Source organism: Pipistrellus kuhlii, unplaced genomic scaffold (assembly GCF_014108245.1).
Source record: "Pipistrellus kuhlii isolate mPipKuh1 unplaced genomic scaffold, mPipKuh1.p scaffold_m20_p_15, whole genome shotgun sequence".
Classification (NCBI taxonomy): Eukaryota; Metazoa; Chordata; class Mammalia; order Chiroptera; family Vespertilionidae; genus Pipistrellus; species Pipistrellus kuhlii.
The window spans coordinates 46,149,303-46,171,570 of record NW_023425460.1 but is presented as its reverse complement, the minus strand read 5'-3'; the positions used below and the strand labels follow the sequence as shown (position 1 = coordinate 46,171,570).

At 60.1% G+C, this 22,268-nt stretch overlaps 1 protein-coding gene across 1 annotated transcript in view; it reads right to left on the bottom strand.

Annotated features, from left to right (window-relative positions):
- Positions 1-12,074, bottom strand: part of CUNH10orf90 (chromosome unknown C10orf90 homolog) — a 58,466-nt gene extending 46,392 nt beyond the window's left edge. The window contains exon 1 of the mRNA XM_045582191.1: positions 11,485-12,074. Coding sequence (XP_045438147.1) covers positions 11,485-11,703 — 219 coding nt within the window. The 5' untranslated portion in view covers positions 11,704-12,074. The remainder of the gene's footprint in view (positions 1-11,484) is intronic.
- Positions 12,075-22,268: the final 10,194 nt, after the last annotated feature.

Below are 22,268 nucleotides of genomic sequence, written 5' to 3'. Positions count from 1 at the left end.
GAGAGGGAGAGAGGGTGAGAGGAGGAGAGGGGGAGAGGAGGAGAGGGGGAGAGGGGGAGAGGGGGAGAGGGGAGAGGAAGAGAGGGAGAGGGGGAGAGGGAGAGAGAGGGCGAGGGACCATCAGTCACAGAATCCATGAGCAGTAAACGCCGGAGTGTGCCGATTGGTATTCGGCGCGGGCTGCGGGCCACGGCCGATGCTTAATATGCATTGAGAGCCCATCATGGACGCGGCCCCTCCTGACCCTCTGGAGGAACAGCCCTCGGGAGGCATCGCAAATGCTTTCCTCGGGAGCGGCCCCCCTCCCTGTGCGGCCACCGGGGTCTTTCGGGGAGCTCAGAGCCACGTCTCATCAGCAGGTGGCTCTCCACCCCACCGTCCAAGGCAGATGCACGTTACGCCCTGGACTGAGGGCAGAGAGACCCCGTTCACCGCCAGGCCCTGCGGACGCCCCGCTGAGAGGCGACGGCACGCACGCCCTCGGGTCCATGAGATGCGCTGTTCCTGCTCCCGCCTTCAGCATCCGCACCTCCTGAGCTGGGGCTCGGCTGGTGTCCGTGTGTGTGCCCGGGCCTGCTGCTGCCTGGGCGTCTTCTTACTCCCCACAGTCCTCCTCTGCCACCCCAACGGCTTCCATTTATACGTGTTTGATCTCCACGCCCCTGTACAAGCCAGGCTGCTGCTTCCTTATCTTCAATGAGACGCTGTATTTGCTCAGCGGCGAGAGTCAAGCGCTCCCGTCTTCTCTCCCGTGAGGCAGACCACGTCCACCCCTTTTCACCGAAGGGCGACGCACGCCCACGGAAAAGGAGCTGTCCGCAGAGGGGGGCGTGATCCCTTTTATAAGAGGATCCCGTTTGGAGGCGGCCGGTGTGGCTCAGCGGTTGAGCGTCGATCTAAGAACGGGGAGATCACAGTTCAATTCCCAGCCAGGGCACGTGCTTGGGTGGCAGGCTCGAACCTCAGTAGGGGGCCTGCAGGAGGCAGCCCACCAGTGGCACTCTCTCATCACTGACGCTTCTCTCTCCCCCTCTTCCTCTGTGACGTCAATGAGAAAATATTTTTAAAAAATGAGTGCCTCTGGAAGAACCACCATTCTGATGTTTAAAACGCAGGAGCCTCCCCCGTGCCTCCCCCTCTCCATCCCTCACCCCCAGTGAGTCATCCGACTCCAGCCAGACCAGAGGCTCCTTTCGCTCTGGACCGCGGGGAGATGGAGGCAGACAGCGCGCAGGCCCACGTTTGAGATTATATATATATATTTATTATTGGTTTTTTGCAGAGAGGAAAGGAGAGGGATAGAGAGTTAGAAACATCCATGAGAGAGAAACAGCGACCAGCTGCCTCCTGCACACCCCCCACTGCGGATGTGCCCGCAACCAAGGCACATGCCCTTGACCGGAATCGAACCTGGGACCTTTCAGTCCCAGGCTGATGCTCTATCCACTGAGCCACACCGGTTAGCTTCCTGTAGCTCCACTCGAACGTACCCTCGGGCGGCAGTGGTGGCTTGCTCCGTTTTGTTGCCACAACTTATCCACCCGCCTCACTCCCCACAGACATGTAGGTGCCATGACGAGGGATGCCGTCACGAACCTTCTTCCCTAGGTCTTCCAGGCGCACCGTGTGGGACCACACACCAGGGCGGCGCCGCTGGGACGGGGCAGGCACATGCTCCACAGTGTCCCAGCGTCCCCGGGCCCGTTCCTGCTCCCACAGCCGTGCATGAGCTCGGCGGCCGTGTCCTCGCCAGCACTGGCTGGTGTCTGCCTCATTTAGCCATGCTGGCGGGGGCGCCTCAGCGTGGCTTCCACCTGCATTTCCCGCAGATGAAGGACCCTGCGTGGGAGAGGACACGCACCCACAGAGCCACGCAGGCCGGGCGTGCGTGGGGAGGTTTCTCTGTGCTTTCCAGCCACCGCTGCTTCTCTTCGTGCTGCGGGAGCGCCTTTAGGAGCCAAAGCCAGTGGCAACCTGCGTGTGTGAGACCCGTGCTCCCCGGGGCTGGATCTGCCTCACAACCACAGCGCTGGCCCCTGGCCCCCAGCCCGGCCCCTGCCCCCCAGCCCGGCCCCTGCCCCCCCTCCCCCAGCCTGGCCCCTGGCCCCCAGCCCGGCCCCTGGCCCCCAGCCTGGCCCCTGGGCCCCAGCCCGGCCCCTGGCCCCCAGCCTGGCCCCTGGGCCCCAGCCCAGCCCCTACACCCCCCCCCCCAGCCCGGCCCCTGGCCCCCAGCCCGGCCCCTGGGCCCCAGCCCGGCCTCTGCCCCCCCTCTCCCAGCCCGGCCCCTGGCCCCCAGCCCGGCCCCTGGCCCCCAGCCCGGCCCCTGGGCCCTCAGCCCGGCCCATGGGCCCCAGCCCGGTCCCTGCCCCCCAGCCCAGCTCCTGCGCCCCCTCCCCCAGCCCAGCCCCTGGCCCCCAGCCCAGCCCCGCACTGTGAGCGCCGAAGGCGGGCCGTGTGCGCCCGGCGCTCTCTCCCGTCCGTGGCCGCTGTCTGTGCTCCGTGCGGAGGAGGAGGAGCCCCTGATGTTCGTTAGACAGCGGTGACGCCTGGAGGATTTATTTCAGTGGCATCTGTCGTGCGGAGTCCCCGCTTTGGAGATTTCAGTCTGACAGCCTTATGGATGGGTTTCCCCAGGCCTCCCCAGTGCTTCCCGGTGTTGGTGAAAGCCTTCCCTGCGATGACGGTGGCGTAAACACGGGCATTCAGAGGGCGCTCCCCGGGCGGGCTTTCCCCCCAGCGCACACAGCTGTGCAGACCCCGCAGCCGCTTTTCGGTCCCCAAGACGCGTGCGCTCTCTGCCCGCTGGCCTTCGAGCACGTCGTGCGCCACCCTTCCCGGCTCTGCACCCGCCATCGCTGACGCGTCTTCAGCGCCTCCCAGCCCCGTGTCTCAGGCCGCGCCCTCCCGTGGGCTGCCTGGGGTGTTCCTGCACCCGTTCCTTCCTGCACCCCGAATGCCCCCCCCCCATCACTGCCACTCTGCACCAAGTGTTAGGATTGCCCGGAAGGATGGTCTCTGGTCCGCTCCTGTGCTCACTCCGTCCTCCACCTGTGACTCTCTCTCCGCCCTTGGGACGTGGCAGCAATGAGAGAGTGATTGTGGAGTGAGTGAAAATGGTGAAATAAATTCAATGGGCATCCACCTTCTCCAGCTCCCTAATGAATGATTGCATCGGGCTGGAGAGGGCACCCAGACTTAGCTTTTCTACTCTTTAAAAAAAAAAAAAAAAGTTTTATTGATTTCAGAGAGGGAAAGAGGAAGGGAGAGAGAGCTAGAAATATCCATGATGAGAGGGAATCATGGATTGGATCCTCTGCCTCCTGCACGCCCTCTACTGGGGATCAAGCTGGCTACCTGGGCCTGGGCCCTGACCAGAATCAAACCACGACCTCCTGGTTTATGGGCTGAAGATCAACCACTGAGCCACACCGGCCGGACTCTATCTTCCTGCTCTGTCCCCTGGCATTGTCAGGCTCCGGTCTCTGTGACCAAGGGAAACACATCCAGATTTCCTTTCCGTGAAGGTTGTCTTTAAGCTCTATGACCGTGTTCCCAACGGGGGCCGCTTAGCCTCCAGGGGACAGTGGGTAACGTCTGCAGGCATTTTGGGTTTCCTGGCTGTGTGAGGAGGTGCTGCTGGCATCCGGTAGGGTGCAGGCACGCAGCTCACACCCTGTGATGCCAGGACACCCCACTTGAGAGTGATTGGCTCCAACGTCAAGAGGCTGAGGCCGAGAGCCCTGCTCCATGCATTCCCCCCACTTACCAGGCCCCCTGAGTCACCCCCTCAGCAGTCACCCTGTCCCCTGACCTCAGTGGCTGAGAGCGCTGCCTCCGAGGGGGCCGGAGGCCCTGCTTGCAGCCGCGGTCCCAGCTCCGACGCGCCCACCACGCTCCGGTGGGAACCTCCACATCCCTTCATGTGGCTACTTGACGTACAATCATTTCATTTGCATGGGCAAGCACGTCTTTTCACACATGCATACAAATTCAGCAGCACAGGTGGAACGCCACACATGAAATATTAACAATATAATTGGATTTCGAGATGCTCCAGGCAATTGTCCTCACGGGAGACAAAAACGCACGGAGTGCTGCCCAGTCCTCAGAGCCCAGTTCCTTCTGAGCCCGAGGACGGACGGCGCCTCCCTGGGGGGTGGGAGGGAGGGAAAGCCCTGCCGCTGGCAGCTGCCAGGCCTGGGGCCCCGACCAGCCTGGCTGGTCACCTCTGCTCTGCGATGCGGTTCTCTTGTGGGTCAGCAGGGCCAGGCTGCTGAGGAGCTCTGTGGCTTCATGTTCTTGGGGTCTCCAGGTGTGAATTGGTGGGGTGAGTTCAAAACGCCAAGGTCTAGGTCTTATTTACATATGTACTTTCTGGACCGCTCTCAAAGACGTCATCCATTAGATGTTGGGTGGATGGATGGATGCACGCACTCATGCATGATGGATGTATGATGAATGGATGGGTAGGTGGATGGATGCATGCATGATGGATGTATGATGGAAGGATGGATGGTGGGTGGATGGATGGATGGATGGATGGAAGGGAGGGTGGATGGATGGGTGGATGAATGGATGGATGGATGGTGGGTGGATGGATGAATGGATGGATGGATAGAAGGATGGCTGGATAAATGGAAGGAAGAAAGAGAGGGAGGGAGAGAGGGAGGAGGAAGGAGGAGAAGGAAGAGGGTGGGTGACTGGATGCTCTGGCAGTCGCACTTTCCCGGCTCCTGGTTTTGGAGAAGCCCTGCCCCCACACGAGCCTCTGCCTGCGGTTCGATGCCGCCGGGAGCACTGAGCCAGGGAGGCGCTGACCTTGCCGGAGGTCAGTCTCCAGGACGGGTCTCATTGGCTCCTGCCTCCCGCATTGAAGCTGCTCAATAATCAGTCATCTGGGGCTCATTTTGCCGAGTGGACAGTTCTGAGTACTTGGCAGGCACCACACCGGACCGTCTCCTCGGCCACGGGACACCCTTTCCTGTCCTCCTTCCCGTCCCTGCAGCTCCTCCGAGACCAGCTCACCGGCTGCCGCCGCTCAGCCTTCACTTGGCTCACAGGTGGATGGCAGCCGTGGTCCCCGTCACCGTGGAGGGCCAGGAGTGACTGCTGGCACGGTGCCCACCATCGAGGCAGTAGTCCCCACCATTTGCCCCTGCACTCCCCCAGGCTCACCCTGGCCTCTGCAGAGCCCTCTGAATGGCCTTTGTGTGGACGCTGGGTCTTCACAGGGCTCCCGTGCCATTGCCACACACACGCGAGCGCGCGCACACACACACACACACACACACACACACGCACGCAGCGTTCCCATGGCGACAGCACGCCAGGCGGGCCCTCCGGCAGTGATTGCTGACGACCCGCTAATGAGGGGAGGCATCTGGCCGGACGGACCTCGTATCCCCAGACGGGACCCTGCTCCATGCTCCCCGCGTCTCAGTTACCAGGGGAGCGGCGCTCAGACCCCAAAGCTTACCGAGGACTTCACTGCAGGAGCTTCCTTCTGTACCCCCACCTCTCCTTCACCCGGCAGGTTTTCCTCAGTTTTAGCTACGACAGCTATGATGTGTACAACTCTCTTTCTCTTTTAAAAAAATATATAATAAATTTCAAAGAGGAAAGGAAAGAGAGATAGAAACATCAATAATGAGAGAATTGTGGATTGACTGCTTCCTGCACGCCCCCTACTGGGGATGGAGCCCACAACCCAGGCAGGTGCCCTGACTGGGAATTCAACCCTGACCTCCTGGCTCATAGGTTGGTGCTCAACCACTGAGCCATGCTGGCTGGGCAACTCTCTTTCTTCTTAGTTCACAGACGGTAGAAACAGCAGCTGTCTTTGTGTGCTCTGTGCACCAGGCACGGCCGGCGTGACCTTGTTCAGTCCGCTCAGGGACGCTCCGAGGCAGACCTGGCACCGCCCCGTGTTCACACATTTTAATCAGCCGCAGCCAGGCCGCTTGCCCCCGGGGCCCTTGCCGTCGCCCAGCTGCTGCCGTCATGTGCTCTGCAAGAACCCTCCTGTGACCAGCACCCGTGTCAGAACCAACTCTGGTCAAGGGCAGCCACCTTGTTGCAAGCTCCCTGGCCCTGGCTGGGGCGTATGCAAGAGGCAACCAATCGATGCGTCTCTCTCTCTCTCTCTTTCTCTCTCTCTCTCTCTCTCTCTCTCTCTCTCTCTCTCTCATCAATGTCTCTCAGTCTCCCCCTCTCCCTTCTACTCTCTCTGAAAAGCCGATGGGAACACATCCTCGGCTGAGGATGAACAGACCAACAAAGGAAAGCGAGGGAGTCACACACTCTCCCTGGGTCGGAGTGGCGTGGCTCGATGTCCCTGGGGCTCGCTCACAGCACGGCCGCCAGATCAAAGGCCGTTCGAGCTGGGAACCCGGGCCCTGGGGCGGCCGCCCTGGGAACTCTGAGCTCCCCACGCACGGTGCGTCCCGGAGTGGCTGTCAGGGTTTGTGCTTCTGTGCATGCCCTTTTCCTTGCCCGACATCCTCCCTTATGTGGCCAACCGGGTGCAACCGCAACTGAAACACAAAAACGTGCCGCCTGCGCCCCTCGGCGGGCCAGCCTCCCGCGCCTGATTGAGTCCTTCACCCCACGCGTGTTTCCCAGCATCGCACACGGGGCCGCCGAGCTCGGGAGCGTGTCTTCCCCCCGCAGCCCTCCCTGGTAGCACACAGGCCTTGGAAGGACCTGTGACCCTCCACGGTCATCGGTGGGTGTGACCGTTCTCTCGGGGCCGCTCTTGATATACACCGGACAAGCGGGAAGCTGAGGCCAAGAAGCCTCTGTCATTTAAAGCGGCTTAAAATCACACCAATATGGCCAGAACCGGTTTGGCTCAGTGAATAGAGCATCAGTCTGCGGACTTAAGGGTCCCAGGTTTGATTCTGGTCAAGGGCATGAACATTGGTTTCAGGCACATCCCCAGTGGGGGTTGTGCAGGAGTCAACTGGTCAGTGATTCTCTCTCATCGATGTTTCTAACTCTCTATCCCTCTCCCTTCCTCTCTGTAAAAAATCAATAAAATATATAAAAGATAATAAAATAAAATAAAATAAAATCGCACCAACATTGACGGGCAGGCCCCACATGGAGCCCTGTGCGGTGGGGCTGCGGCTCCGGGGCCGGCCTTGTGGGAGGACAGAGGCGGTGACCTCGGAGGAAGCCGAGTGGAGACCGAGGGCGGAAGAGGGCTGGATCCATATGGACGGGAAAGCGAGGGACGAGGAGAGGAAACGCACGCACACGGTCTCAGTGCGTGCCGCAGACCTTTCCACGTCCCCACGGCTCTCCAGGCCACAGGGACCTGGCTCCGCCTCCAGCCAGCGCTCACGCCCCAGAAGGTGTGTGCTGTCCCGAGGCCTGGCCCGGGCCGAGAGCACATCCCAACTTTGGTGCATGGCGGCTGGAGGGGGGACCATCAGTCATCACATGTTTGACCCGGTCAGGGCACGTGCAAGGGGCAGCCATCTCCCGGCCGGCGTGGCTCAGGGGCTGAGCATCGACCTGGGAACCAGGAAGTCAGGGTTCCATTCCCAGGCAGGGCACAGGCTGGGTTCTGGGCTCAATCGCCAGTAGGGGGCGCGCAGGAGGAGCTGATTCATGATTCTCTCTCATTATGGATGTTTCTCGCTCGCTCTCTCCCTCTCCCTTCCTCTCTGAAATCAATATAAATATATGTATTTTTTAGAATAGAAGCAGGCACCTGAGCTGCTCAGATGGGGGCGAGTCCTCTGTCTTCCGTCCTTCTGTCCCCGGGAGGCAGTGGCTGCTCTCCGGGGCTCAGGGAGGAAGCGGTTAAACCGGGCAGAGGCATTCCTCACGGACACAAAGCAGCACACACAGGAAACCGCCACGGAGCGCTGGCTCATTATTTTCCCAATTATTCTTTGAAATCAGCTTGTGCAGCAGGCGACGGCAAAGACGGGGCCGGAGGCAGGGGCTCACGCGGGCAGAGCTGCCTGTTGCACGGTTTGTGGTGACAGCAGCACGATTGAGGGTCAGGGCCCAGGCGGCCGCCGCGCAGAATGCAGGAGGGGCTGCGGGCATGGCCGCCCTCCTCCTCGGCCTCAACACAACACCGGCTGCTGGTGAGGATGCCAAACACATTCTCACCACAGTCTCAAACCCACACACTGAGCCTGCACTTATGGGACCTGCCAGACCCGTAACACTCAGGGGAAGAGCAGATCGGCGGCTGCCAGGGGCTGGGCTGAGGGGGTGGGGGGGGGGGCTGGGTATAAAGGGCTCAGCGCACTTTCTGGGCAGTAGGACATCTACATCGTCACTCAGTTCTGATTACAGGACTGCACACATTTTTCAGACAAAAAGAACTGTGCCCTTAGAAATGTATGAACATGAATGTATGTGAATGATACCTACACAGGCTGACTTTCTGTTTGTTAATCCTCACCAGAGGGTGTTTTTCCGTTGCTTTTCATAGAGGGTGGAAGGGAGGGAGGAGGGGGAGAGTTGGGGAAAAAGAGAGAGGGAGAAACATCAATGTGAGAGAGAGACATCAACTGGCTGTCTCCCGCCGGGCCCCTGGATCCCAGCATCTGACGAGAGAGGACCATCTGAGGCGTGTGGGAACCCGGCATTACTCTTCTGAAATGCTGGAGCTTGTCAGTGCGCGTTCTGGGAGCGCCTCAAAGTCCTTGCTGGATGAAGGAGCAATGTAAATGAAACACAGAGAGAGGAAACGGAACAGCTTCTCCATTTGGGATGTGATTGAAGGAGGAGATACAATGGTCCAAGCCGGTGTGGCCCAGTGGATAGAGCGTTGGCCTGCAGATCAAAGGGTCTCAGGTTCAATTCCAGTCCAGGGCACGAAACGAGCAGCTTGCCTCGGCCCCGGCTTCATCTGGAAGGTCATTTGGAAGGACGCCTGGTCTAATTAGCATATTATGCTTTATTATTATAGACTGTGGTTGGCAGAAGACCCAGATGGCCCCCAAGATTCTCACCCCTTGGTGCCCTTGTCCTAGATGTTCTAGCTCCTTGGAGTGCGAGCAGAACTGGTCAACATGATGGACTGTCAATTCCACAATTAAACTATGTTATCTGGCTCGGGAGTTTGTAGATGTCATTAAGGTTGCTAATCAGCTGATGTTGAGTCATTCAAAAGGGAGGCTGTCCCAGGTGGGCCTGCCCTAATCAGGTGTGTTTTTAAGAAGGAGTCAGACTGATTCAAGCAGCAGAGACTAAGCAGCCCGGCCTGCCTGGCTCCATGGTTGAGCATCAACCTGTGAACCAGGAAGTCACAGTTTGATTCCCGATCAGGGTGCATGCCAGGGTTGCAGGCTTCATAGGGGGGTTGCTGGAGGCAGCCGAGCAATGATTCTCTCTCATCATCTCTCTCTCCCCCTCTTTCTAAAATCAATAAAAATCTATTTAAAAAGAAAAAGCAAACAGATACAATATAAACTGCCTGGGGCTGCACTCACGTGGCAAGGCCCTGTGGAGCTGAGTGCTGGCTGACAGGCATCAGGACGTGGGGATCGTGTCCTGTGACCACAGGGCCTGCAGAGAGCCTGGGCAGCAAGAGGGGGGAGGGGGGGACCCACGTGAGACCTAGGACGGGAGGGGGCGCGTGGGGAAAGGGCCAGGAGGAAAGGCCCCTGGAGTGCAAGGAGAGAGGAAGCCCGGGGCCCCGGCCTCTCCCACTGGGCTCGGGCACAGTGACCGCCCGGCCGAAGCCCCCTGGGCAGCGCCAGGCAGGCAGCACGGCCTCCGAGGAGGACAAGACTAACGTGGGTCCTCCTGCCGCTGTCCTGGGGCCCCGGGCGCCCGCCTCCCCTCTGGGCCTCCCGGACGGTTCTCTTTGGAGACCGGGCTCATGTGCCCGGCACGGCTGCAGTGATGAATGGGGCCATTCAGGGATCCTCCGGCCCCGTCCCTCCGTGCCAGCCCCGCCTCCTGCTGGCCTGCACTCGCACCCGGCCCTGGCACGGCCCTCTCCGCCCTGCCTCCCGCCCGTGGCCTTCACCCAGGCCGCGTTACCACGGGCGCACACGTCCTTCTGCCCAGGACTGAGCTCCCCGCAGCGAGACCCGCACGGTAGTGGCCGGGCCCCACCTGCTGGCTAGTGACGTGGCAAGAACCACGTCTCTGGCTTCTTTGCACCACGTTCTGACTGCACACCTTCGGCCCTGGCTCCCCGGGCCACGGACCACGTCCCCCGGCCTGAACGGACACCAGCACGGCCGTGGCTCCCCCGCGCCGTGAGCGTGGAAAGTCCCCGTCCCGGCTCGGCCCAGGAGCCGGCCCCGCGCCCGGCCGGGCGGGTTCTCCGGTTGCCCTCAGGAAGGAAGCCAGCGCGGGGAACAAAAGGCCGGGGCAGGTGCCAGCATTCGGGCCCCCGATAGAGCGTCGATAGGCGGAAAGGTCCCCGTCCCATAAGACAGGAGCGATCCGCAGGCTGCGTGCTTCCGAAGGGACGGGAGGAGCGCAAGGGAGTCGGTTACCACGCCATTCATTATGCATCCGGCGCGCGGGCGGTCAGGTTTCCTGCGTGTTTACTGTGGGACGGCAGCGGCCGCAGGCTCGCCCCGGCTGCGGAATGCAAATGGGCTCCGGGGGAGTCTGTGTCCCTCACGCCCACATTCCACATCCCCGAGGTTCCTCATCCCCCGGAGGCAGCCTCTGCCTCTGCCTGAAACCTGGAGCTCCCCTCAGACACAAAGCACCTGCTCACCGGCCGACTGGATCTGTCCTATTTTACTCCGACTGGGCCCTGCTGGTCCTGCTGCCGCCCACATCCGGAAACAGGAAGCAGTTTGTTCTTAAAGGCAGGTGATGGCACGTGTAAGCTCCCAGAATACACTGAGTGCCTGATGATGATGATCTCTGAACGCATAATAATCTATGCAAATTGTCCCCTGCCAGGAGTTCCACCAGCAGGCAGGCTGCCAACCGCCCATGTCCCCTCCTCCTGGCCAGGCTGGCCGGACCCCACCCATTTATGAATTCGTGCACCGTGCTTATAAAAAAAAAATATATATATATATATATATATATATATATATATATATACACACACACACACACACACACACACACACATACACTCTGAGTGGCCAGATGATTATGTGTTCACAGATCATCATAACAGTCTGGCCACTCGGTGCATGTAACTCACAGAAAAAGGCTGTGTCACTACACGGGGACACAAAGGGTCCGACTCCTTGGAGCGCTGACTCATGTTTGCACACACAGGCATGTGTCATGTACAAACCCCATCCATCCCGTGTGCTTCTCCCCACCCTGTCGCTCAAAACCTGAAATGTCTTTTCCAAACTCCTGGGGCGAAACCCCACACAAATGACGACATAATTAGCGCAGACGGAGCCTCTGCCCTGTCTGTCTGCGGAACACCGCCCCCGTGTCCCCGGACGAGGCCTGTGCCCCTGCGTGTGCCGACCCCCACCCCCGCCCCCGCGCCCGCCCCCGCGCCCGCCCAGGCCCGGGTACCTCGCAGCGGCCGGCGCTCCTCTCGGCCGGCTTCAGGCCGTGGTACAGGCGGAGGAGGCACACCTTGGCTCTTCTCTGGGAGGGGAACCAGCTGCTCTTCACGAAATCCATGACCATCACATGGTGCTTCAGCTCAGTGCTGAAGGCCCGGATCTGGAAGGCGCGGCGGGCGGCGGCCCCGGGCGGGCGGGTCCCTGCAGGGACTCCAGGGCGCTGCATGACACGCGCGATCTTGTGACTCCGGCCCTCCGGCCCGGCGGACACAATCTGCTTTGTTCCTCGCGGGCGCTGAGCGCGGCAGGAGGGACCCGGGGCTCCCGGTCCCCATCCCCAGCTGCCCCGGGGGCAGTGTGTGCACAGGGCGCTCCGGGTGCCCTTCACGGGCTGTGGAGAGACGCCCGCTCCCACCTGCTGCCCTGGTCGCCGGGATTCTTCTCGGGTTTCAGGCGCATGGCTCCGGCTCCCTGCGCTCCCCTCCCGAAGGCACAGTCCGTGACCGTGACCGTGAGGCTCCGAGCGCCCCGGCCCGGGCCCCCCAACCCCGTGGGTGGTTACAGGAGCCGGGCCCAGGAGCCGCAGTGGCCGTGGCTGCCGCTTACCGCTCCGGCTCTGTCATGCCGGGGCCGGAGGGACCAGCCCAGCTCCGGCCACACAAAGGGTGACTCAGCCGGCAGATAAGAGGCCCGTTCACGTGACAGAGCACTTGGGTTCTGAGCGGCCTCAGAGGAGCAGACCGAGGGGAGCGTGCGCCACGGGGCAGGGGTGGCGGCTGGCCGACACAGCCCCCAGCCCCCCCGAGCCTCGGTCTCCCAACACCTGTCTTCCAGGGCGGTGGGGGTGCGGAGCGGATCGGGGACCTGAGGAAGGAGCCAGGGCAGCCGGTCATGTCTCCCCACGCCAGCCCCGTGCCCCGGGCTGCCCCTGACACATCCATGCCGTGGAGTGGACGTCCGCACGGCGCTGAGGGCGACTGGTCCTGACCCATGGCCATGTGGACATGCAGGTGGTGACAGACTCCTTCGAGTGGCCTTGCATGGCGTAGCGTGGCGTGGCGTGTTTGGTGCCATCTCCGTCGGCCCAGCACCACGCGAGGGGAAACCACTGGCCCGGGGTCAGGGGCCGGAGGAGGGAGTAACCAGACGCCCTGGCTGTCTCCAGCCCATAGACCGCCCCCCTCTACTAGCAGCTTCCTGATCTTCAGGCAAAGATGTTCACCCCCCACCCAATATTCCCCCCCCACAGAGATGCCCCCGGAATTACCCCTCCCACAGAGATGCCCCTGGAATTGCCCCTCCCACAGAGAGGCCCCCGGAATTGCCCCTCCCACAGAGAGGCCCCTGGAATTGCCCCTCCCACAGAGAGGCCCCCGGAATTGCCCCTCCCACAGAGAGGCCCCCGGAATTGCCCCTCCCACAGAGAGGCCCCCGTTATTTGTTTCCCTATCTGGCAGCCATGGGCAGGTGAATGGAGAAGTGATTGCAAATGACCGTCCTGAGGAGGTCGCTGCCCGCAGAGGAACCCACGCCCCACACACAGCGGGCACGGAGCGTGCGCCCCGGGGGAGGGCTGCCACAGATGAGACTCTGAGAAGCCTCCTGGGAGGAAGACACGGTGTCCGGCCGTTTGTCTGTTTGTTTGTTTGTTATTGATGTCAGAGAGGAAGAGGAGATAGAAACATCAATGATGAGAGAGAATCATCATCGACCCGCTGCCTCCTGCACACCCCTCCTGGGGATGGAGCCCACATCCTGGGCATGTGCGCTGACTGGGAATCGAACCGTGACCTCCTGGCTCAGAGGTCGATGCTCAGGCCCTGAGCCACGCCAGCAGCTTGGAGGGGGCGGGGGCATTTCGCCGTTTCCTTGTATCTCCATCCACTGTGCTCATGGGCGACTCCTCCGCCGAGATCATCACTCTGATGGATAGGTTGAAGCCCCGATTTTATTTTATCTTGTCCCGGCCGGCCTCCGTCCTATCAATCAAGTCACTCACTCCGCGGAAGCAGCCCGGCTCACAGGGCAGAGCCGGCTGCTCCCGCCGCAGGCAGCCGGCTCTCATCCATCTTGTGGCGGCCCCTTCCCCTGTCCTCCGGGATTACACGAGCATCCGCACGCGTTAAATTAGAGAAACAGACAGCCTCGTCGGAGGAGCCACGTCTACATAAAGCAGGGCCGCCGCGGCCTCGTAAGGCCCCGCAGACAAGACGGGGCTGCACGCGCGGTGCAGGGCCGCACCCCACCCGCAGCCGTCCTCCCCGCCAGCCCCGGGCACGGCAAGAGGGTTCGAGTTGGGTCACGCTGGAAACACAAAAGGACCTGGATTCTTTTTCCTTTTTTTTTTCTTTTTAAATAAACTGGTGTTGACGGATTTGCTGCAGTGACTCCCAAACCGATCCCGGGAATATTGATTGCTTACAAAGGTCGCTCCAAGTGCAAGTCCTTGCCATGTTTTCTTAAGCAGGTCCCAGCGGGCAGACAGCTGGTCTCTCAGAGGAGCGCGCCCTCCCTCACATGACCCCGCGGGTCACAGGTGATGGGGGAGGGGCAGAGGTTCCCCTGGAGCTCAGCCGTCTCGGGGTGGCTCGGTGGCCTGGGCAGAGGAGGCGTTCAGACAGACGGGGATCCAGTTGTTCCTGCTGGCCGCTGGCTTCTCGGATCCACCGTCGGGCTCCTGAGCCAGTGGCTCCTTGAGTCGTCAGGGTGGGTTTCTGTCACTCGCAACCCCAGGAATCCTAACACACGGCCCCTGTTAACCTTCACTGGGCGTGAGCTCCCGGCCTTCGCTGCGGGGCCCGCACTCACTCGCTCCACAGCAGAGCAGGAAGGAAAAGTTTGCTCTGAAATACACGTAAGAACCGATCGGCTGAAAGTGGAACAGAATGTTTGAAATCAGGATGATCTTGCAAATGTGGGCCATATGGGCCTTTAAAGCTCCTTTTAAGTGGAAAATTATATGCATTTTATTTTATTTTATATTTAATATATTTTATTGATTTTTCACAGAGAGGAAGAGAGAGGGACAGCGAGCTAGAAACATCTGTGAGAGAGAATCATCGATCAGCAGCCTCTTGCACACCCCATACTGGGGATTTGCCCGCAACCAAGGTACATGCCCTTGCCCAGAATCAAACCTGGGACCTTTCAATCCACAGGCCAATGCTCTATCCACTGAGCCAAACTGGTCCTGGCAAATTATATGCATTTTAACCAAGGCACAAGCAAGCGGAGCCTTGGAAATTCCCCTCCTGGGGCCTTGGAATGCCGGTGGTCTCAATCCAGCATCTAGAAGAGTTCAAGAAATCTGGAGAATGGCCTGTGTGCAAATTAAGTGAGTCCAGAGATGAAACATAATTTTGAAATACATTAGGGCAGGGAGATGGGGAAGAGGAGCCTAGCTAAAGAAACCAAGCTCTCCTTGTCTCAGGACCCCTTGCTTTTTATTAACACAAATTTTCCTAAGGCAAGGTGGAGATAAACACATCAAAGGGTAGGGTTAGGTGCAGAATCCATTGTCAGATTGTGGAATTGCCTTCAGCTGTCCAGGTGCTTGGCCAACAGGAGGCAATAACATGTAGATTGAGATGCCCTGAGCTGTCTGGCAGCAAATAATCAATTTATGCACCCCTTTCAGGTTTGGGGAAATGCCTTCAGCCATTCCCAACAGGCGATGACATATGTGACTCAGCCCTAGCTGAGTCTCCAAGTTCCATCTACCTTTTGGTGAAACTCTTGCAATTACAACGTGCGGGGACTGGCTTTCCGGCAGGCTCCGGCTTCTTCTCCGAAGATCACAGGCAGCGTGTCCCTGATGACCCCTGCTGTGGCCGCCCGGGGCAGCTGGCACGTTGGGAAGGAAGAAGAGAAGGCAGCAGAGCGAGGGAGGTGCTGAGAAAGGGGAGGGCGAGGGGCCGGGCCTTGTCCAGTGCCTGCTGGCCAGAGCGGCTGCTCACTGCCAGGTACGGACGTCTATTCCTAAGAGCAGGTGTCGTGGGAGCTATGAGCAGAGTGGAAACCTGGTCCTTGGATCCTCAGTGCAGTCAGGACACGCAGCCTGGCGAGGGCAGCATCCCTCTCCCAGGGTCTGTGCTTCCTGCTCCCTCTGCAGCCCAGCTTCCCTAGTCTCCCCACGGACAAGGCCCTGTCGTGGCTGCCCTCCGTGGCCACCTCAGGGGAGGGCACCTTCCCGCCCAGCCCTCATGGCTAGTTGACTCCGTCTCTCTTCCCCTGGTCTGGGAACATTTGAATGGCTTTCACCACATCCTCTTAGACACGTAGCTATTCATGTATTGGTGATGGCCATTCTCAAGACCAGAGAGTCCGAGCCATCCCGCCCACAGGCTGTTGTGTAGACGTGTCCTCCGTGGGGGGTGAGACCCCACGGAAAAACGTGGACTGCGCCCTCCTCTCCCCAGGGAACGAGGGAGCTGCCATGAGACGGAAGAGGGGTCATTACCCTTTGAAAGATGTCCTCCCTTGTGTCTGACTCAGAGGAGCCATTTTTCACGTAAAAGGCGAGCTAACGGGGAAATTACATTTCTGCTCTCTCATAATACAGATTAGAAAGATGAAGAAAAATCTGCCACACGCAATGGGAAAAGCCATTATTCAGACGAAGCGCGACCGGCAGGAGGCCAGCCAGCAAAGAGACAGACCCCAGGCCAGCGGTTCCCGGGCCTGGCACCCCGGCCTCCAAGTGCCCCCCGAGCTCCCTTGGGTCACAGGGGTGTCAGCGCTCCCACCGCCCCCGGCGGGCCCTGCGCGTCCCCGCAGACGGGCGCCCTCTGCTCAGGGCCCCACGCGGGTCTGTGAAAATGGGCCGTTGCTGTAAGTCGGCAGAAGCGTGTATTGAGTGACAATAATGAAAACAGCGCCGACGCCATAATTATTCAATTAGGGGGAAGAGAGATAAGCACCTTTATCTAGCACTTCAGAAAAGCACAGGCCGGAAATTCATCCCAGGATTAGGCAACTCAGATCCCTGCCCCCAACCCCAGCAGCGGCAGCCGCCCTGACTGCCACCCGGTCCGCACAAAGCCCCGTCTGTCTGTCCCCTGGGCACGGCACCCGGCCTCCAGCCCGGTCCCCGCCGCCCCGCCTTCTGCTGGGAAAACTCTCCGGGGACCGGCCTCAGCTCAAAGGGCCCCTTGTGCAGCGAGCAGCCTTCTCCGCCGCCTGCTCCGTCCGCCTGCAGCGGGCAGCCAGGCCGCGCAGACAGAGGCACAGGGCGCCCTGTCGCGGGAAACTACCTCTCAGGGACCGGGAGGTTTCAGAGGCTCTTGCCCGGGGCTCCAGGACTGCAGGTGTCTCAGTGGGACTGGGTCAAGCCTGCTCTGCCTAGACCACCCCACTCCCACCCTCACCTGGACTCCTACCCCCGAGATGCCGCACTGCATGGGGTGGGGGCCAGGCTGGCCTCTTGGCGAGGCCCAGCCAGGCACCGGCTCTGCCCACTGCTCTAGGGTTCTTTATTTATATAATGTATGTTATTGGTTTCAGAGAGGAAGGGAAAGGCAGAGAGAGAGAAACATCAACGATGAGAGAGTCATTGGTCAGCTGCCTCCTGCATGCCCCCTACTGCAGATGGAGCCCACGGCCGGGGCCTGTGCCCTGACCGGGAATCGAACCCTGACCTCCTGGTTCCTAGGTCGATGCTCAACCACGGAGCCACGCCGGCCGGGCCCCAGGCCCTTTAGTGGTCTGACCTTCCCGCTTCCTTGCCATCCTGCCGCAGTCCTCGGGGCAGGGAGGGCAGAGCAGAAGCCTTTCGGACCCTGGCTTCTCCCTCCGACTCCGCAGCCAGCACCCGGCAGTCTCCTCTCCCCTCTGAGCAAGGAGATCGGTGTCCTCGGTCCTCCCTAACGCTCCTCACAGCACCACCGCCGCTTCCGGACGGAAGCCTTGGCTGCACTTTCTTCGCATTTTGGCTAAATTAACCTTCCCAACTCTACGCATTCAGGGGGAGTAGGAAGATGCTGGGAATAAAACATAGATTTAACCAAAACCAGTTTGGCTCAGTGGATAGAGCGTCAGCCTGCAAACTGAAGGGTCCCAGGTTTGATTCCGGTCAAGGACATGTATAATACCTTGGTTGTGGGCACATCCCCAGTAGGGGGTGTGCAGGAGGCAGCTGATCCATGTTTCTCTCTCATCGATGTTTCTAACTCTCTATCGCCCTTCCTCTCAGTAAAAAATAATAATAATAATAATAAAATCAATAAAATATATTTAAAAACAAACAAACATAGATCCATTTTTGAAAATATTATGGAGGCATTGCCTTCCCAATGGCCTGGGGTCACTGGTGGCGACCAGCATCCCTCCGACAACAGCCGGACGGCTGACAAAACAGAGGGGTTACCTGTGCCCGTCCGCGTCTCCAAGGCAACCCCAGTGGGCGTTGAGCTTGTGAGGACTGACGGGAGAGAGGAGCCTCCCAGGCGGGGTGCAGCCTGAGGAAGGGGCCCTCAGTCACAGCCGCTGGGAGCGCAGGCCCGTGTCTCCCCGCAGAGGGCCCGCCTCGGGGCCCGGGGCGCCTGCCTTCCTGGCCGAGAGCCACACGTGGGAGGTGTGGCCTCCGTGCAAACGTGGTGATGGGTCTCAGAGCCCCGCCGCTGGGCATCCTGGGGACCGGGGGGCTCGTTCCCACGCCCGCCACCCCATCTGCTGGGCCCTGAGAGAGAAGCATCTGTGTGAGAGAGCCACATCGACGGGCTGCCTCCCGCATGCACCCCGACTGGGGCCCGGGATTGAACCGGCAACCCAGGTGTGCACCCTTGACTGGGAATGAAAACTGTGACCCTTCGGTGGGCAGGGCTGATGTTCTAACCACTGGGCAATGCCGTCCAGGGCCAAGTCCGGCCTGTCTCCACTCTAGCACACCATGTCAATGTGCCCTCCAAAAGCCCCAAGGACTGAGGTGTCCAAACAGCCCCTCAAGCGCCCTGGGCCTCAGTTTCCTGCTTGTGAAGAGCTGACTCAGGATGCTCATGAGATGCCGAGCAGGGCGGGAGGCGGTGCCCTGTAAGGTGTGTGATGGCAGTGCCCGTGAGGCGGATGGCTCCACCAGGGGCTGCAGCCAGCCGGCGGCCGCACAGGGGGCGGCGGGCACTGGGCTCAGTGCTGCTGGGGCCGGCCTGGTTCAAGGCCAAGCACCCTCCCTGGTGCAGGGGGAGGCAGGCGGCTCAGCATTCCGAGCAGGTGCCCCGGCATTAACTAACTCATCCTCCGCGCTCCTTATCGGGGTGAAGGACGGCTGCCTTTCACCGTTATCTGGGAGCTAATTTGAGGCTTTGACTATCTGAGCGTTGGATGGCTCTGGTCCGGAGATGAAGCAGGGAGGGTGCAGATGGCAGTTATTTTTCTGCCGGCAGAAGGGCCCCTTTCGCTCCGGAGCCACACAGGCTTTGAAGAAGCCTTTTTAGAGATTCACCTTCAGGTACTGATGCTTCCGCAATGAAGGAAGGCCGCATCAGAGAGGCGGAGAAATGCCTGGTGACCAGCTTTATTCTGCAGGGTGTCTGGGTGAGAAGGTTACCCAGTGATCCGTGCCAGTGGGCAAGGGTGCATCTCAAAGCCCAGCCCCTGGAGCTCTGTGTCACTTCACCGACACAGCCACACAGCCCGCCCCCACTGCACCGGGCTGCTCCTTCCGTCAGGAGGCACGTCTTTCCTTGCTTCCTAAGAAGATCTGTCCATCTATCCCTCCATCCACTCACCCATCCCTTAATCCACCCATCCCTCCACTCACCCACCCACCCCTCCATCCATCCATTCATCCACCCTTCCATTCAACCATTCAAATATCTATCTATCCATCCATCTACCATCTATTCATCCATCCATCTGTGCATCCATCTATCCATCCACCCATTTATTCATTCACCCATTCATCCATCCATCTATCCATCCACCCAAAGTCTATCAGCCAACAGTTAATGGTCCAGCCTGGTGGGCAGAGCTCCCACCCAGCTCAGCTGCTCACCACCTGTGTGTCCTTAGGCAAGGATTTCCTCCACAGAAAGCCAAACCAGGGTTTTAAAAACCACCTTCTTTAGACACTGAAGGTCAGTGACATAGTGCACAGGAGTGCGCCTTCCCAAGTCCACATTCAGGGGCATCAGGTTGGTGGCTCCACATGCGCGGTGGTGGTGTTCACATGGTGGGATGCAGCCAGTGTGGCACGCAGCGGCTCTAAGAGCTGGCTGCCAGCCACCTGCCAGCGCCCCTGGGTGCCAGGACCCTCTTCCCGGCCTGTCCTCTCCCTCCCAGCTTCCTTCGTGTCTCTGTGCCAACGCACCCTCCTCGGCGGGAAGGTCCTCCCCGACCCCACTGGGAAGACGGACCTCCCTCCACGCGGCTTCGCCCACTCACCCCACATGGTTCTCCCATTTCACACTTGGCTTATTGCCTCTCCCTCCAGAACGCCAAGGACTTCTGCTCCCTCCTTATCTCCAGCACCAAGGCCAGTGCCTTCAGTGTGGACGACACTCCATGAATATTTATCGCGGGAATGAATAAATGTATTTTAATGCTTTACTCCACGCATTTATGATTTTCCCCGTTATTATTCAAGACACAGCAGAGGGAAGGATGAAATGGATGGGCCTATTGTGTGGACATGAAAAGACATCTAAGTCTTAAGTTTAAAGAGCTAGTTACACAGGGTATGCAGTAATGCGCATCGATCTCTGTACACAGGCGGTTGCCTACATATTCACCCATGTGTCTCAGTGAATAGAAGTCTCCGCACCCTCATTTGCATACCGTTAGGAGGTGGTGTGACAGACGTGTGCCTGTCACGGTTTCCCTGTTTCTCTCTCATCGATGTTTCTAACTCTCTGTCCCTCTCCCTTCCTCTCTGTAAAAAATCAATAAAATATATATTTTTTAAAAAGAAAAAAGTTTGCTTGGCTTCCCGTCCCCGGCGCCAGCTCGCCTGCTCGTGAGGAGCTGCTGGCTGAGCCCTGAACTCCGCGTTTACCCCGACCCCACAGGGACCCCGGGCTTGGCGGGCTTTCCTCAGCACCGCTCACTCTACTGTGGGAGCCACCTGGTGGGTGCGGTTCTAACGGAGCCACCGAGTGCTCTGTGCTTCGGGGAAAGAGGCCCCTGGATCCCCATCCATCTCTGTTTGACGAAGCGGGAGGAGGAGCCTTAAATGGATGTTTACTTCCTACTGCAACGGGCTGGCGGAGCCCACAGGGCCATGGTGCTGCACCCTCCCCAGGCAGCGTCTGAGCCAGAGCAGGTGTACCCCTCAGAGACCACCTTTCTCTGCGGGGAGAGCAGGTGTACCCCTCAGAAACCACCTCTGCGGGGAGAGCTGTGGGGCTGTGGCCTCTGGGTGCCCACAGCTCGGGGCTACAGCGCCCTCTGCTGGGCGCTGCCATTCCCTGCACTGCGCCACCCCATGCTGCTCCCATTGGCCCCCTGGAAGGCCAAGGCCACCAGATGGGTGCATGGCTGGGGCGGGCGGCCCAGGGAAGAGAGCACTGAAAGGGAGGAAGAGACGGAGGTTTGGAAATGGGCCGGGGTGACGCCTAGTCCAGGTCTGTGCCCCCGTGTCCTGCTGAGAGTCACCATCCTGAAGACAAGGCAATGGGCTCCAGAAAGCTCTCCTGGAAACACGGGGCAATGCCCGCAGTGAGGACAAAGGCCCTCCACGGGGAGGACAGACGTGAGAGCCAGCGAAGCAGCGGGCCCGCTCGGCCACTTCCTGGGTGCAGCCTGCTCCTCGGCCTCTCTCTGTGGAAGCAAGGCCACAGTCCGGACCACGGACACGGGGACAGCTCCGTGTGCGGCTGCGTGTGCGGCTCGGGGACAGCTGTCGCTCAGAGAGCGGCCGCTCCGGGGACTCAGTCCTCATGCAGCTTGGTGGGACGTGGAGGGGCGCGTGGGGGACCGCACGGAGCTGCCCTGAAATGGCCCATGGACCGGCCGTGGCCGATGGCGTGTGAGTGGAGGGGATGCCCCTTCGGGAAGGAAGCCCTGAACGCCTGAGCGCCCGCCTCGCTGCCACTAGGACCAGCCACGTGAGGAAATTCCCACAGGGTCTGCCACGGAAGGCCCCGTGGCCTCACCGGACCAGTCCACAGCGATGCCGTGCAGGCGCCCCAACAGGTGTGCGGGCCTGTGGGCGTCTGCCTCGAGGCTCCCTGCCGCTTACTCCGAACAGCCTCCCAGTCCCTTTGGACAGTGACCCCCGTGACTGTGACCGCCCACAGCGTGCAGGGGCGCCCACACCAGCGCCGTGGCGAGGGCCCGCGTCCCCCCACGCCCAGGAGCGCCTGGCTAATCAGAGAGCCGGGAGCCGGAGGGACCGCGGTTTCCTGTGTTTGTCTGTGACCGTCTGGGCGCTGACAGTGAGACCGCAGTCATTATCACCTTCGGGGAATGTTTAATGGGGTCACCAGATCGCCCGCACGCTGCCCTCCTCACCGAGCCTCTTAGCACGTGGTGAGCGGGAACCCGAGAGTAAGCGTGTTACTAAGCAAACCCACGCCGGGATTTGCACAGACTTTGCAAATGCGGTGTTTTTGTTTGTTAATGCGCACCAAAGGCTAATTTCCCACTGATTCTCAGGGAGAGTGGAAGAGACGGGGAGACATCGAAGGGAGAGGACTATGCCTATGGGTTGCCTCCAGCCAGGGCCAGGGCCCAAGGAGCCTGCAACCCCAAGGTTCGTGCCGTGACCGGGAACGAACCCCGGACACTTCAGTCCACAGGCCAGTGCTCCACCCTCTGAGCCACACCGGGCAGGGCTGGCGGGAAGACACTGGGAGGAGG